Genomic DNA, 13,851 nt, shown 5'->3' on the forward strand with positions numbered 1-13,851 from the left:
AAGTTGGAGTTAGAATTTAAAATATTTATTTAAAAAAATTATTTAAAAAAAATTTGAAAGTAATTTTTTTATTTTTAAAATTTTGATTTTCAATTAAAAAATTAAAAAGTGAAAAGTTTTATAAAACATATTTTTAAAAAATATTTTTACTTCTTTAATTAAAATAACAAAATATTAATTAAAAAATATTACCAAACACATTCTTAAAAATAAAATGGCTAACAAGAAAATGGGAAATTTCAAAATCATATTTCTTCTCTTGATAACACCATAAAAAGCCCATCTTGACCATCCACAAATTTAAATAATAAAAAAAATATATATATATATATATATTTTGTATGAGTGAAAAGGAATAAAGGGTATTTTAGTAATTTCACCCAACAGACATTTGAAGGTGTTTTTCTGCAAAGTGTAGAAAAAATGGGAGTCACAAAAGGGATGTCAGGGCCCCATGAAGTCTCAAAAAAGCTTTTTCCTTCTTCCATGTGTAAAAAATGAATAAATAAATAAATAAATAAATTGTATACCTTATTTTAATTATTTCATTTTAATATATTATTACTTGGTTAGAAATGGCCCCCACATAATGAAAAATGAATAGAAGAAACTCATCATAGACCAAGCTGAAAATATATTTTGAATGATTGAATTGACAACCAAACATACCACCACACTTAGGGAATTTTCATCAATCTTGATTCATTTTTATTTATTTATTGATAAATAATTTTCATTCATTTCTTATGTAGTTGAAAATTGAAATAGTTTATATGACTAAAATTTTCATGAGTTTCAAAACAACTCTCACTTTAACTCAAGTTCCAAAGAGCTTACCTTTATCATCTTTTTCTATATTATTTATTGGTTTTGATTTGATTTTTTCAATTGAATCAAAGAGAATCACATGATATTCAAGACAAATGGGTAAGTGTAAGTATAAAGACTCAACCTTTATTATTATTATTATTATTTTTGGATTATTTAATAGTATCTTCATAGAATTTAGCATTTGTGAATATATGTTTCTTTTTTCCTTCTTCTTTGATTGATCTACAAAACCCCTTTTGATTTATCTGGATTTTTAGATCAAATTTCATTAATTTTCTTAATTATGTGGTCCAATGACTAACTTTATTCAACTACTTCAGCATAATAAAACTCCAAAACCCAATATCAGATCTTCATTCTGAGTCTCAGATCACCAATGGCTAAGAAGAAGAGTTGGTTTAGTTTAGTGAAAAGATTCTTCTCTTCAGATTCACAGTCAAAGCAAGAAAAGGTTAGACCTTTTATATCTTTCTTCTTCTTATTATCTAAATCTGATTTTTACTATATTTTTTTTATTAGAAGGAAAAGAGAAGAAAATGGATATTTGGAAGGCTTAAGATCAAAAGATTAGCTTCAATAACAGCACCACCACCACCACCAATTGAATCAACACAAACCGAAACCGAAGAAAGAGTAGTACAGAGCGGAGAAAACAACAATTTATCCGCTCTGTCTCCACCCAATGCAGCCTCGACTGCATCTAATGCAGCCGAGGCTGCTAAACTAACCGAAATAGTGGAAATCGAATCTCGGGAAATCCAAGAATTCGCTGCCACTAAGATTCAAACTGCTTTCAGGGGTTACCTTGTAAGTTTTTTCTTTCAAATTCTATTAGATCTCTCTATAAGTGGTTCAAGATTGAATTTTTATGCATAAAGTTTTGATTTTTAACAATTTATAATGAACACATTTTTTTATAGGCCAAAAAGGCTTTAAGGGCACTTAAGGGAATAGTGACACTTCAAGCTATTATTAGAGGCAGAGCAGTGAGACGCCAAGCTGTTACAACTCTAAAACGTTTGCAATCTATTATTAATATTCAGTCACAAGTTTGTGCTAACAGATTTCAAACCACTGAAGCCACTGCTACTTATGATTATGATGATGATGATGATGTTGAAGATGGTGATGATCAACTTCAGAATTTAAGGAACAAAATACTAAGGGTAAGTACTAAGTACTATGAATGTTACTTTTAGTAGATATATATAGTAATTGTTGAAAATGACATTTTTTTTAGCTTTCTAAACACATTGACAATGTAACTGTGTCACTCTTTTATATTGTATACTTAGCAAATTGATTTTCCATGTGATTTTGATTTTGTAAACCAGTATTAAAAAGAGATTATTGAAAGTAAAGACTTTTCTCACTTAATTAATCTTTTATTTTAGATGGATTGTTACAATCAAAGAAGATGGGATGATAGTCTTCTATCAAAGGAAAATGCAGATGCATTGTTCATGAGCAAAAGAGAGGCTATGCTTAAGAGAGAAAGAATCAAAGAATATTGGTATGCACATAGGGTAAGTTTCTTTACTAACACATCATTTTGGTTACCAAATTTAGTTGGTTTTTTTCCTTTCATTTGAATGGTAACCGTAATAGGTTAGACAAATAAAAAAAAATATTGAAAGGCGAAATCTGAAAAATTTCATCGTGATGCCAACCAAAGAAAATCTCCCGAGTTGTGTTCTTTAGTTACTAATTCTTTTATGGGTAAATAGTAGTATAAGCATCTAAAGTTTTAAGTTTGTAAATGGTATAAATCTAATATTTATTGTTAGCGGTATAAGTACTTAATATTTGAAAAATTGTAATTTTTTTCTAATTTTATCAATACAGACTTTATTATTGTATTAAACAGAGCACATATAAGACCCGATTATAAATTATTAAGTCTAGACAGAAGCATGTAGAATCAGTTATTTCTAAAATGTTCTTTTACTAAAATTCAAAACGGAGTCTGTACTAACGAAATTGGAGGAAAATTACAGTTTTACAAGTATTAGGTAGTTGTACTGCTAAAATTAAACATTGAGTTTATGCCACTTACAAACTTAAAATTTTGAGTACTTATTCCGCTATTTACCTATTTTTTTTCATGGGTAACAAAATTCAGAAGTTTCTTTACTTAAAGATCATTTTGGTTACAAAATTTAGTTGTTTTTTCTTTCATTTGAATGGTAACCGTAACAGGTTAAAAAGTAGAGAGATTTCTTCCATCTAAAAAAATTCATTCTGTCTCGAGGGATGCCTTCAAAAGAAAATCCCCCAAGTTATGTTTTTTTTAGTTACTAGTTACTAATTTTTCATTTTTGGTAACAGAATTCAGCAGAATCAGATAGAAACAAAGTAAATGGAAGATGGAGATATTGGTTAGAACAATGGGTAGATACCCAACTCACCAAAAGCAAAGAGCTTGAAGATTTGGACACAAATTTGGTATCAAACACAAAAAAACTAAGGATAAAAAATCTTCAAAATAGTGAAGGAATATTAGGAGAAGGAGGAGGAGGAGGAAAATTCATGGACTCACCACCAATGTTTGTACCAAGAAAATCAATTCATAAAAAACAATATTCATTAGGTGATGAAAACTCATTCACAAGCTCATCATCACCAATTGTTCCAACATACATGGCTGCAACCGAATCGGCTAGAGCCAAATCAAGATCTTTAAGCTCACCAAAACTAAGGCCAGAAAGCTTAGATGGTAACTCACCATGCAAAAACAAACTCTCACTTATATCTTCTATCAATAGTAATAATGGTGTTGTTGGTGTTGGTGGTGATCATCATTATTACTTTCATCAAAGATCTCCAAGCATGAAAGGGGTTAGAGGGCCTGTGAAATCAAGCAGAAAGATGATGATGGTGAATATGAATAATGATTTGAGCTTTGATTCTGAGTGTTCTTTGTCTCATTGGCACCATGCTAGAGGATGATTGAGTGAGTGAGTGAGTGAATTTTTAGTCACTTAATTGTTTATTAGTCTTTATTTTTGTGAGGTTTTATTTGAAAATTTCAAATTATTTTTAAGGGCTTTGTTTTTTTTTTCTTTTTCAAATGTTTATATGTTAACATAACTTTATACATATATATTTAGTATAGTATATCATATCGAAATATTTAAAGAATGTTTTATTTTATTTTAATAATGCTATTTTAATTAGTAGCCTATAACAGAATTTGTCACTGTTTAAGATTTGGAAGTTTGGTGATGATGGAGCAATTTTTTTTTTTATCTTATTTACTTATAAAATATATCAATTTGGAAGTTTTGTGTGTATTTATGTTAATATTATTATTATTATATTATTATGAAATATTATTTATGAATATCCAAATCGCTAAATTAATTAACACAAGTAACATGTTTGGTTGTATTTTCTTTTATTATATTGATTTAGTTTTCCATTCTTTCCATTCTCATTCACTTTCTCTTTATTTCTTCTTTTTCTTTTCTTCTTTATTTATTTTATATTATTTTATAACATATATTTTATTTTTGAAAGGGAAGTGCTTCTTCATTCAACAAACTAATAAGACTATTACATAAATAACTAAATTCCTCAAATAAAATAATTTATTGATAAAAGTAGCAACAAATTCAGCTAAGCTTTCGAGAGGCTAAAATCTTTAAAATACAATCTTTGGAGAGGATTCTATTTCTAAGCTAATTTAAATGAAGTTGCATTATAGCCTTAAAATAGACTTAGGTCACTTATAGGATCACTAGAATTAAAATACTAAGACAATCCAATCTATGTACATAAAAGACTAAAGTATTTCATCTAGTCTTAGGCTTACTATTATAATTAGAGTCGGCTCTATGTTAATTTAGACCTTAAGCAAAAATAAAAATTAAAACCCAATAAAATAGTGAGAAGTTATTGATTTGAACTCTAATGCTCTTAGTTGTTAAACTAATTAAATTACTATTGAGCTGTAACACATATTTAATATTATGAGTATTATTATTTATTTTATGACTAATTATTTTCTCTTCTGCATCCCTACTTGCAACAATAGAGTTTGTACAATGTTTTGCAAAGTATTTTCTCTTGTGAAACCTAATGTTTGAACCCTTTGCCAGCATGGTGGGGATGAGGTCTTATTTATAAGAAGCCATGCACTTTGGGAGAGCGGATCCGGGCCCAATGGAAGGTCTTAGGTACAAAGAATATATTATAGGGAAATTTACATGGTATACTAACTTGTGACATTTTTTTTACAAAAATACTGCCAGACGATATTTTTACTTTTTTACTGTATTTTTTTTATAAGTTTCATACTGCAGTATACCGTGTTAAGTTTTCACTGGTATTCTATTGGTGTTTTTTAGTTGTTCTACTGTTGTTTTGAGTTTTTCTTCTTTGTGTTTTACTAGTGTTTTTTAAAAACACAGTATTTTCGAAAAGATTTCTGTGTGATAATATTTTTGTAAAAACTAACCCAAATTCCAGTATTTTTGTAAATTTTCCTATATTATATAGTCCACTAATAAATGACTTCACATTGATAAATAGCAATATTTTAGTGGAGGCAAACAAAGAAATTTTAAGAAAAATATAATTTTTATTAAAAAAAAATGCGAATTTTATGAGAATAAAAGTAAATATATATGAGAATATATAAATATGTAAGGACAAAAATGAAAAAAAATTTATTTTTATGGAATCAAAATATAAAATAATAAAAAAATTATATACAAAATTTATATGAATAAAAAATTAAGGGAGGTGGGGGGCAAATAACCTCACATGCCCTCCCTTTCCTCCAGCTCTATAGGTGAGGCCTAATCCTTTAAAAGTAGGACACTGTTATTGTTCACTGTACTATTAACGTCGACGAGCAATGCATGAGCTGTCGTTTATATCTTGGAAAAAGATATGTTAGAGTAGTTGCTGCTACAATCCCAAATCTAGTTTGGGATTGTTGGTTGGAGCCTCATGTGGACTCTTTAGAGCCATAGGTGAGCCCATAACTTGTTGGGCGTTCTTCCGAAGGCCACGTGTTACCAGAGTAAAAGTACGAGCAACAACTGTAAATTGTAAAACTATTTTCTAGAATCATGAAAAGTGTAATTTTTTCGTAAAAAATAATAATTTGGAGTATCATAAAAAATAATCATACAATCACAATGTTGTAATAATTAGGGGTAAAATCATTTTTATTCTACTTAAGTTATACTAAATATATGGTTTTCATTTTAAATTTGGTATATATCAATTTGATCTGATATCATCCAAATATTATACATATTCTAAAATATGGGCCATGATGCCAAAATGCTTCTAAAAGAATTGTATATATATGAAACTTGTCTTTGACCCAAAATTAAAGGACAGTCCAAACCATATTAAACTTAAAATTAAAACTCAAAAGCTTAAAAAGATTAACGATTATTTCCTAAATTCATAAAAACAACAACAAAAAAAAGAATTATGAAAATACGGTTGGATCGATATTTTTTACCGTTTTTAAAATTATTGTTATGTTATTTCGTTACTCTCATATTATTTCTTATTATTTTTATATTATTTCTTATTATTGTTATGTTATGTTATTTCGTTATGGTCAGAGATTTTTGGTGGGGTTTTGAGAAGGAAAATCATGGAATTCATCTCAGAGTTTGGGATAAACTGTGTCTTCCAAAGTCGCTTGGTGGTCTGGGCTTCCGAAAAACTAAAGAAATGAATCAGGCCTTTTTGGCCAAATGGGGGTGGAATATCCTCACCAGAAGCTAATCTCTGTGCTGTAGAGTTTTAAGAGCCAAATATCTAAAAGGGAAAGAATTCCTTAATTGCAGATATAAAGATGCAGATTCTTGGTTTTGGAAAAGTGTTGTTAAAGCAAACGCTATCTTAAGAAAAAGTGACAACTTAAAACTCGAAAGCTTAGAACTAAAAAGATTAAGGATTGTGATGTCAAGTGTGATATGGAATAGTATTACTGTACTCGAGTGTAGCAAGTATCATCGTTGCGTAGGGTCATTAGAGCCTCGCCGAAAGATTTCTGATGTTCTCCCGGCCGCGAGCTCTTGAAAATTACATAGCCTTAGGATTCTTGTGATCAGGAGAATGACTCGAGTGTGGTAATTTATGCTTATTAGGTTAATCTCGTCGGGTTTATCCCGAAAATTACATGCTCATTTTGTAACTTCGCCGCTCATTATAATGTTTATGTTAGCTAGATGGGCGTTCGCCGCTCATCGTGGCTAAATACGGGCGTCTCGCTCATCGTGTCTGGTTTATCCCTTGCCTTCGACTTACCAAACAATATGTTGTGTAACGACCGCGAGGTCTAACTATTTGAATTAATGTTATAAACGCTTTTTCTCAAAAAAAAAAGAATATTATTTTCTTATTACTTTCAAGTAGTTTTTGTATTATTTTTATAAAACACTGTAAAAATATAAAATACAATATTTAAAAGTAAATGTATAAATTTTTCACTAAAAATAATATTTTATATAAATTCCCCTATATGAAACTTGTCTTAATTTGACCCAAAATTAAGGACATTAATCCTAACCATTAACTCAAAACTCAAAATCTTACACCTAAAAAGATAATTCATAGTACTATGAATGGATAATGACTTTATATATAGTCACATTATATCTATGCATGATATATAGTGTGAAAGCTGGTTCAATAAATAGTGTCACCTTCATTATTTTTTAAATTATTGACAACAAAATTTCACGTTCTATATTTTAAGGTCTCAATATATATATGTTTATTATATATATATATATATATATATATTTTTTTTTTTAAAAAAAAAAGTTTTCTACCATGATTGACTTGAGAGTTGAGACATTATATTATAAGATTATAAATATTATTTTATATTGGTTCCCACATAAGACCTTAGCACTAATCGAATTCTACGACTGTTTTAGGTTTTAGGTTTTATAGCCACATGTTTTACATTATTATTTTAATTAAATTATCATGTTCACACTTGTATTATTTGCACTAAACTAACAAAGATAAATAAATAACAAAAAACTTTTCTCTCTTTCACACACATAACAATTTAATATATTTTTTAAAAAAATTATAAATAAATAACAAAGATGAAAACTAAGCAAAAAATTTGTGCATGGAATAAACGTAAAAAAATAAGAAAGTACAAGTATATTTTTAAGTGAAGACGGCATCATTTTTAATTATAAATCTATGATAGTATTTTTATGTTTATTAAATATTTGAAAAATTAATAGAAAAAACACTAAAAAAAATTGTTTTTAGTGATAATATTTTAATGACAACATAAAAATTCTTTACGACTAAAGTATATTTTAATTTACAACAAAAAAGTTACTTGATACTGAAAATTAATATTTAAATATAAATTGTTAATAATTTAATTTATATCACAACAAATTGTGATTAATATTATAGCCATGGATTTTAGTAATAATACAGACTTAACAATATTTTTCTAATAAAATCTTTTATTCATTATAAAAAATCTTACTTTTAGTCACATTAAATTTTGTGATTAATTATTAATCATTATTCCTATATTGTGACTAAAAGGTCTGTGGCTAAAAGTATTAGTCACGGAAAATACAATTTATTGTGACTAAATGTGTTTTTAGTCACAACATTTGTTGTGACTAAAACTAAATTATTGACAACTTGTATTTAAATATTATGTTTTAGTCACAAGTAACTTTTTGTTGTGACTAAAGGTCACATTCAGTCACAAAAAATTTATGTTGTGATTAAATATTTGTCACTAAAAGTAACTGTTTTTTGTAGTGATTATAAATGAAAGTAAGAATATTTTTTTGTGGTATAATAAATCAATGTTGTTATATTTCCTTATTATTATTGTAATTTTGGGATAAACTAAAAGGAAGTAAAAGACCCAATTCTTAATTTTTATATATTTAATTATTTTGAAGAGCATAATCCATTTATCATTCATCTATGTTCAATAACCATGCATCTTATATTAATTATAAAAATTATATATCATTCAACACCATTGCATTGGTTGACACTTTGTTTATGTGAATAATGATTTGATTTTACTAATTTGTCAAAGTCCAAAGTTAGAAGAAAGAGTTACACTCCATTAAGTAAAAGTCAACTAAGTCAACAAAAAAACACACAAAATTACAAACTTTTTGTGTTTGAATATTCTAGTTTTATAATTAATCATATTCTCACATATTTAAAGTGTGAATAAGTGTCCACCAACAAAAAGCTAATTTATATATAAAACTTCCCAAAAAAATTTCCTAATCATCATGAGTAATATTCATGCATTAATTTCAACAAAATGCCAAATGTTACTTCAAAATTTTAACTTGTTTGACAAAATAAGCACTACTAGCTCATGAAAATGAAAGTTGTCTCCCACTTATGGTGTGTGATTTTTCAAAATAATAATAAAAGAAAATTGTTAAAAAATATTATTGGTGTTTAATATTTTTTTTCAGTGTCATATTATTATTAGTGTAATTAAGTATTAGATTTTATTATATATAACTTAAACAAATAACTTTGAGAGAATATCGTTAACCAATTGTAGTGGAGCGTCACCTATAAAAGATACTGAGTACCAATAGCAATACTTATAATAAAAAAATATTATTATTGGGCATTAATAATGCTCAACATTTTTTATAAGTAATGTCTTACAATTAATTAATAATATTTTATAAAAATTATTTTTTAAAATTATATGTGATCCAATATTTAATTACACTAGTAATATATCATTGATAAATGTATTATGTACTAGTAGTACCTTTCAATAATTAATATAATTATATGAACTAATTGATAATAAAATTCCAAACAAACATTGGCCATTGGGATTGGACCAAACCAATGTATATGTGGCACATGGGCTTCCTAAGTGAGAATATGCGGCCGACAATTATAACATAAAATAAACAAATTTTGACTTATTATTATTATTATTATTATTTAGATAGAAGAGAATGTATGTAATGTAAGAATAGATACTTGGAAGCTTTGAGAAGAATATATATAAAATAGATTTGTTGAATTTATATTATTCTTAAGCAAAGTAAAAAATTATTTGTAAGATAAATTTTTTTCTTTCTTTTAGATGTTATAATAAACGCGTGAATTTAATTTATGTTACACCAAATTTTGAAAATGATGATGATTTTAGTTTAAATTTAATTATAAATTGCAGAGTACTAAATAAGTATATTTTTTTTATTCTTTAGTGGTAAGTGATTGAATAGAGCTACTTACTTAAGAATAAGTATTCGAGTATTGTACATTTTCTTTTCGATGTAGTAGAAATAATTTTGAATTTCTCTCTAATCGAAGATGATGCTTTTTATATTTTTATTATTATTAAATGATATATAACTTTAATTATGTATCATCTAAAATAGTAAAAAAAATAATACATTGAACTCAATTTTCGTTCTTTTTTTCAACATAACCAATTTAAAAGCTAGTAGCACTTTACAAAAAATATAATTAATTTTATTATAAATCTTTGAGACTTTTTTATTTTTACACTTTAAAATATTTATTTTTGTATTTTTACGAAATTTTACATAGAAATTCCTATTGCAACTAGCGGAACAACCTCAACAAAAAATCGTATAGCAACCCACATAGAAACTACAGGAGAAATCACTTTAGAAACCCAAACGGTAAATTTAAAAAATAGTATATGAAGTGATTCCTCTAAATCTTTCAGGTCAAGTTATTATTAAGTTTTATTTTAACGAAAAATAAACTCATGCATGTTATTATTTAGTACAATTTTAAAAAATAAAAAATCTAAATTTTCATTTAACAAAATATAAAGTCTTAATCGGTAACTTTTTCAAACACACCCAACCCAAAATATTAATATTTATCCTTATTATATTATCTAAAAATTAATTAGTAAATGACATATATATATATTTGGAAAATTTGCAACGAAAGTCCTCAAAAAGATCATTTTGATGCAGATAAGTCCCCAACCTCCAAAAATAGCGGTAATAGTTCTTAAGGTTATGCTTTTTATTTGTATATTAGTCTTAATTTTAACTGAGCCGTTTACTTTTTTAAAATTGCCACGTGTTGAAATCTTAACGGTCCAAATTATTATTTTAATTTTAAAAAATAAATAAATTATTTAAAAATAATTTCTTTCTTTTCTTCTTCGTCTTCTTCTTATTCTTCTCACTACTAGAAACAACCAACCACCAACGCTCAACCCCAAACCATCACCACCACCACGCCTGAATAGCCACGACCCTTTCTCTTCTTCTTCTAAAGACTTTCTCAGCCCTACCCTTTCTCTTCCCTCTCCCCTTCGTCTTCTTCCTTCTACGCCTGAACCTCCATAGCCACCGTGGTCAGAAGCTGCCCATCTCATCCATCAGCCACCTCCCCCTCTCTCTTTGTTCCTTCCTCTCGGTGCAGGCGGAACGCCAGCGGACGATTCAAACCCTCTCCTCTCTTCTCTCTCGCTCTCAAACCCCTCCTCTCTCTTGTTCTCGCGCGACCCAACCCCCTTTGCCCCACTTGGTGACCCAGATTGGCAACCTAGACCCAAATCTGTTAACCTTCTCCTCCTCGACCACCATTAAAGCTCAAATAAGAATAAGAATAAGACGAAATTTCTGGCACTGAGAAGAAGAAGAAGAAGATGAAGACAAAAAAAAAATTATTTTTAAATAATTTATTTATTTTTATTTTTTAAAATTAAAATAACAATTTAGATCAATAATAATAACAGACAAATAAAAAGTATGATCTTGATTATTATTGCCGCTATTTTTGAAGATTGGTGACTAATCTACATCAAAGTAACATTTTTGAGGACTTTTACCGCAAATTTTACTATATTTCTTTTATAAATCATTGAACAATGTGTCTAAATACACTTTCTAACACAAAAAGTTGAGATGACTATCTCAAGAGTAGAGTAGTTGTTCAAATGAAAGGCATAGTGCCACCTTTAAGAAGAAGAATTTGGTCAAAACTTGTGGAGAACATTTTGACTATAGGATATGGTTTGAGTGAGTTAGGGCAATATTCATTCATACTTTTTCACTCTTCAATTCAATAAGTTGATATATACTTATAAATGAGATCCTTATATTATATTTTGAAAGTGACATTCAAAGAGGGTTTGAATTATTATTACTAACCTATATATATATATATACATACATATATATAATCATGTTTGAGTAGCTATGATAGGTTTGAATTGGGTCCACTCTTTAGAGCCGTTCATTTTTTTCCGCGTGATGAAGTCAAGTAACAATCAAAATTATTATTATATATCACAAGTTTTTTTTGTTTTGTCTTATGTCTTTGATTTTTTTTTAACTAAATGTTAATTTTAATCCCAACAAAAAAACTGTTTGTAACTAAAAGGTAATGTTTAAATACAAATTATTACTAGTTTAATTAATTTTATTAATAACAATAAATATTGTGATTAATAAAAATGTATATAGTTAAATTTAGTGATAACATAAAAATAATTTTATATTTTTTGTGCAAAAATATAAAAAAAAAATTCAAAAAGATTATTTCATGAAAAAATTGAAGATAATGTAGAAAAATATGGGAAAATCGGGTAAGGGTAACCAAATATCCTTATGGTAACTAGAGGAGTAACTAGTTACCATAAAAAGGTAACAAGATCTCTTATATTATTTTTTTTTTTTTGAGTAATTTGCGGCATAAATACTTAAGTTTAATTCCAGTTGTAGATAAATACATAAGATTAATTTTTGGCGGTAATAATACTTAAATTATATTTTTGAAACTCTATAAGTACCTAACCGTTAAATATTAAGTCATTATCCACATGTCATTTTTTTATTAGTATATTTAAATTAATTTTTTAATAAAAAATAAAAATTTAATGACTTGGACCAATCAGGAATTGCTACGTGGCAATTTACTTAACACTTAACAGTGAGGTACCTACAAAAATTCCAGAATTATAACTTAGATATTATTACCGTCAAAAATTAAACTTTGGTATTTATTTACAACTGAAAGTTAAACTTAAGTATATTTATGCTGCAAATTACTTTTTTTTTTCATATTTTATTAACTTTTTTTTTTTTTTGAAAAAAACACCATATTTAATTTTTCCAACTTATACCAACCATAAAAATGTAAATTATATATTTTAATCACCATTTATATAACACAGACATTTCCATTGTGATCCAACCAAAAAATAGACAGAATATATATATAGTTGACAATAATAAAAAACTAATGATCACCTATAATAAAATTCAAAGTTATTAACTATATATAGCTAAAGTAAATAATAAGTTATAGTAGACTACACATACATGAATGGTTGGTTTGGCCTAATTAATAACTATTTTCATATATTTTATATATAAATATATATATATTTTCTTTAATCAGTCAATTCTAATTTATATAGTCACCAAGAAAATCTTTTTTATTAATTTACTAAAATTTAACTTACTTATATATCATTTTCGATGAGCTTTCATATGAAAGGGACTAAACATCTATTGCATTATATATGTGATAGAAATTAAAGCATATATATATATATAGATATTGTATATGCATTTTAGATTTTGATCATCAAGATGAATGAATTCAATGGAATGATTGGTCTTAATATAATTAGTTAACTGTAGCAAAAAATATGACTGATCATGATCATCATCATGATCGAGCATATATATATATATATATGAAAAGGGATTATCCTATATATTTATAGAATATAGACCCTAAACCAATAGTTTTCAATTATTCTTATATATCATTTTCATGCATGATGTTGATTTATATATGTTTATATATAAATATATATATATATATATATATATATTTAGTCCTTTAAGTTTCCTTTTAACTATTTTATTTTTTGCAATGAATTATAATTCTTTGCCGACCCCTTTTTGGAGGGATTTTCATGCTTGTAATTATAACTTTATTTTTAATCTTATTTACTACCTATAAATACTCGATATATATATATATATATATATT

The 13,851-nt window shown here is 26.7% G+C and overlaps 1 protein-coding gene across 4 annotated transcripts; it reads left to right on the forward strand.

The window, feature by feature from the left end:
• The first annotated feature begins 589 nt into the window (after nucleotides 1-589).
• Nucleotides 590-3,972, forward strand: LOC115709836 (protein IQ-DOMAIN 11). 4 transcript variants are annotated; one of them, XM_030638071.2, is made up of 6 exons: nucleotides 590-927; nucleotides 1,152-1,282; nucleotides 1,351-1,638; nucleotides 1,752-1,997; nucleotides 2,226-2,357; nucleotides 3,160-3,972. In XM_030638071.2, the coding sequence occupies exons 2-6, from the start codon at nucleotides 1,208-1,210 to the stop codon at nucleotides 3,778-3,780; spliced, it is 1,362 nt and encodes a 453-aa protein (XP_030493931.2). In that variant the 5' UTR covers nucleotides 590-927; nucleotides 1,152-1,207; the 3' UTR covers nucleotides 3,781-3,972. The 4 variants fall into 4 exon arrangements, with proteins under 4 accessions (XP_030493931.2, XP_030493932.2, XP_060968881.1 ...); XM_030638072.2 differs by having other exon boundaries at nucleotides 634-933; XM_061112898.1 differs by having other exon boundaries at nucleotides 640-933; nucleotides 1,354-1,638.
• Nucleotides 3,973-13,851: the final 9,879 nt, after the last annotated feature.

The sequence above is a fragment of the Cannabis sativa genome, chromosome 3 (assembly GCF_029168945.1).
Source record: "Cannabis sativa cultivar Pink pepper isolate KNU-18-1 chromosome 3, ASM2916894v1, whole genome shotgun sequence".
In the NCBI taxonomy this organism is placed as follows: domain Eukaryota; kingdom Viridiplantae; phylum Streptophyta; class Magnoliopsida; order Rosales; family Cannabaceae; genus Cannabis; species Cannabis sativa.

What these genes read in the sequence shown, in the direction of transcription:
- LOC115709836 (XM_030638071.2), top strand. Translation starts at nt 1,208, where the DNA reads ATGGCTAAGAAGAAGAGTTGGTTTAGTTTAGTGAAAAGATTCTTCTCT. An exon ending in CACAGTCAAAGCAAGAAAAG is followed by an intron (nt 1,283 to 1,350) that starts GTTAGACCTTTT and finishes TTTTTTTATTAG; the next exon opens with AAGGAAAAGAGAAGAAAATG. An exon ending in CTGCTTTCAGGGGTTACCTT is followed by an intron (nt 1,639 to 1,751) that starts GTAAGTTTTTTC and finishes ATTTTTTTATAG; the next exon opens with GCCAAAAAGGCTTTAAGGGC.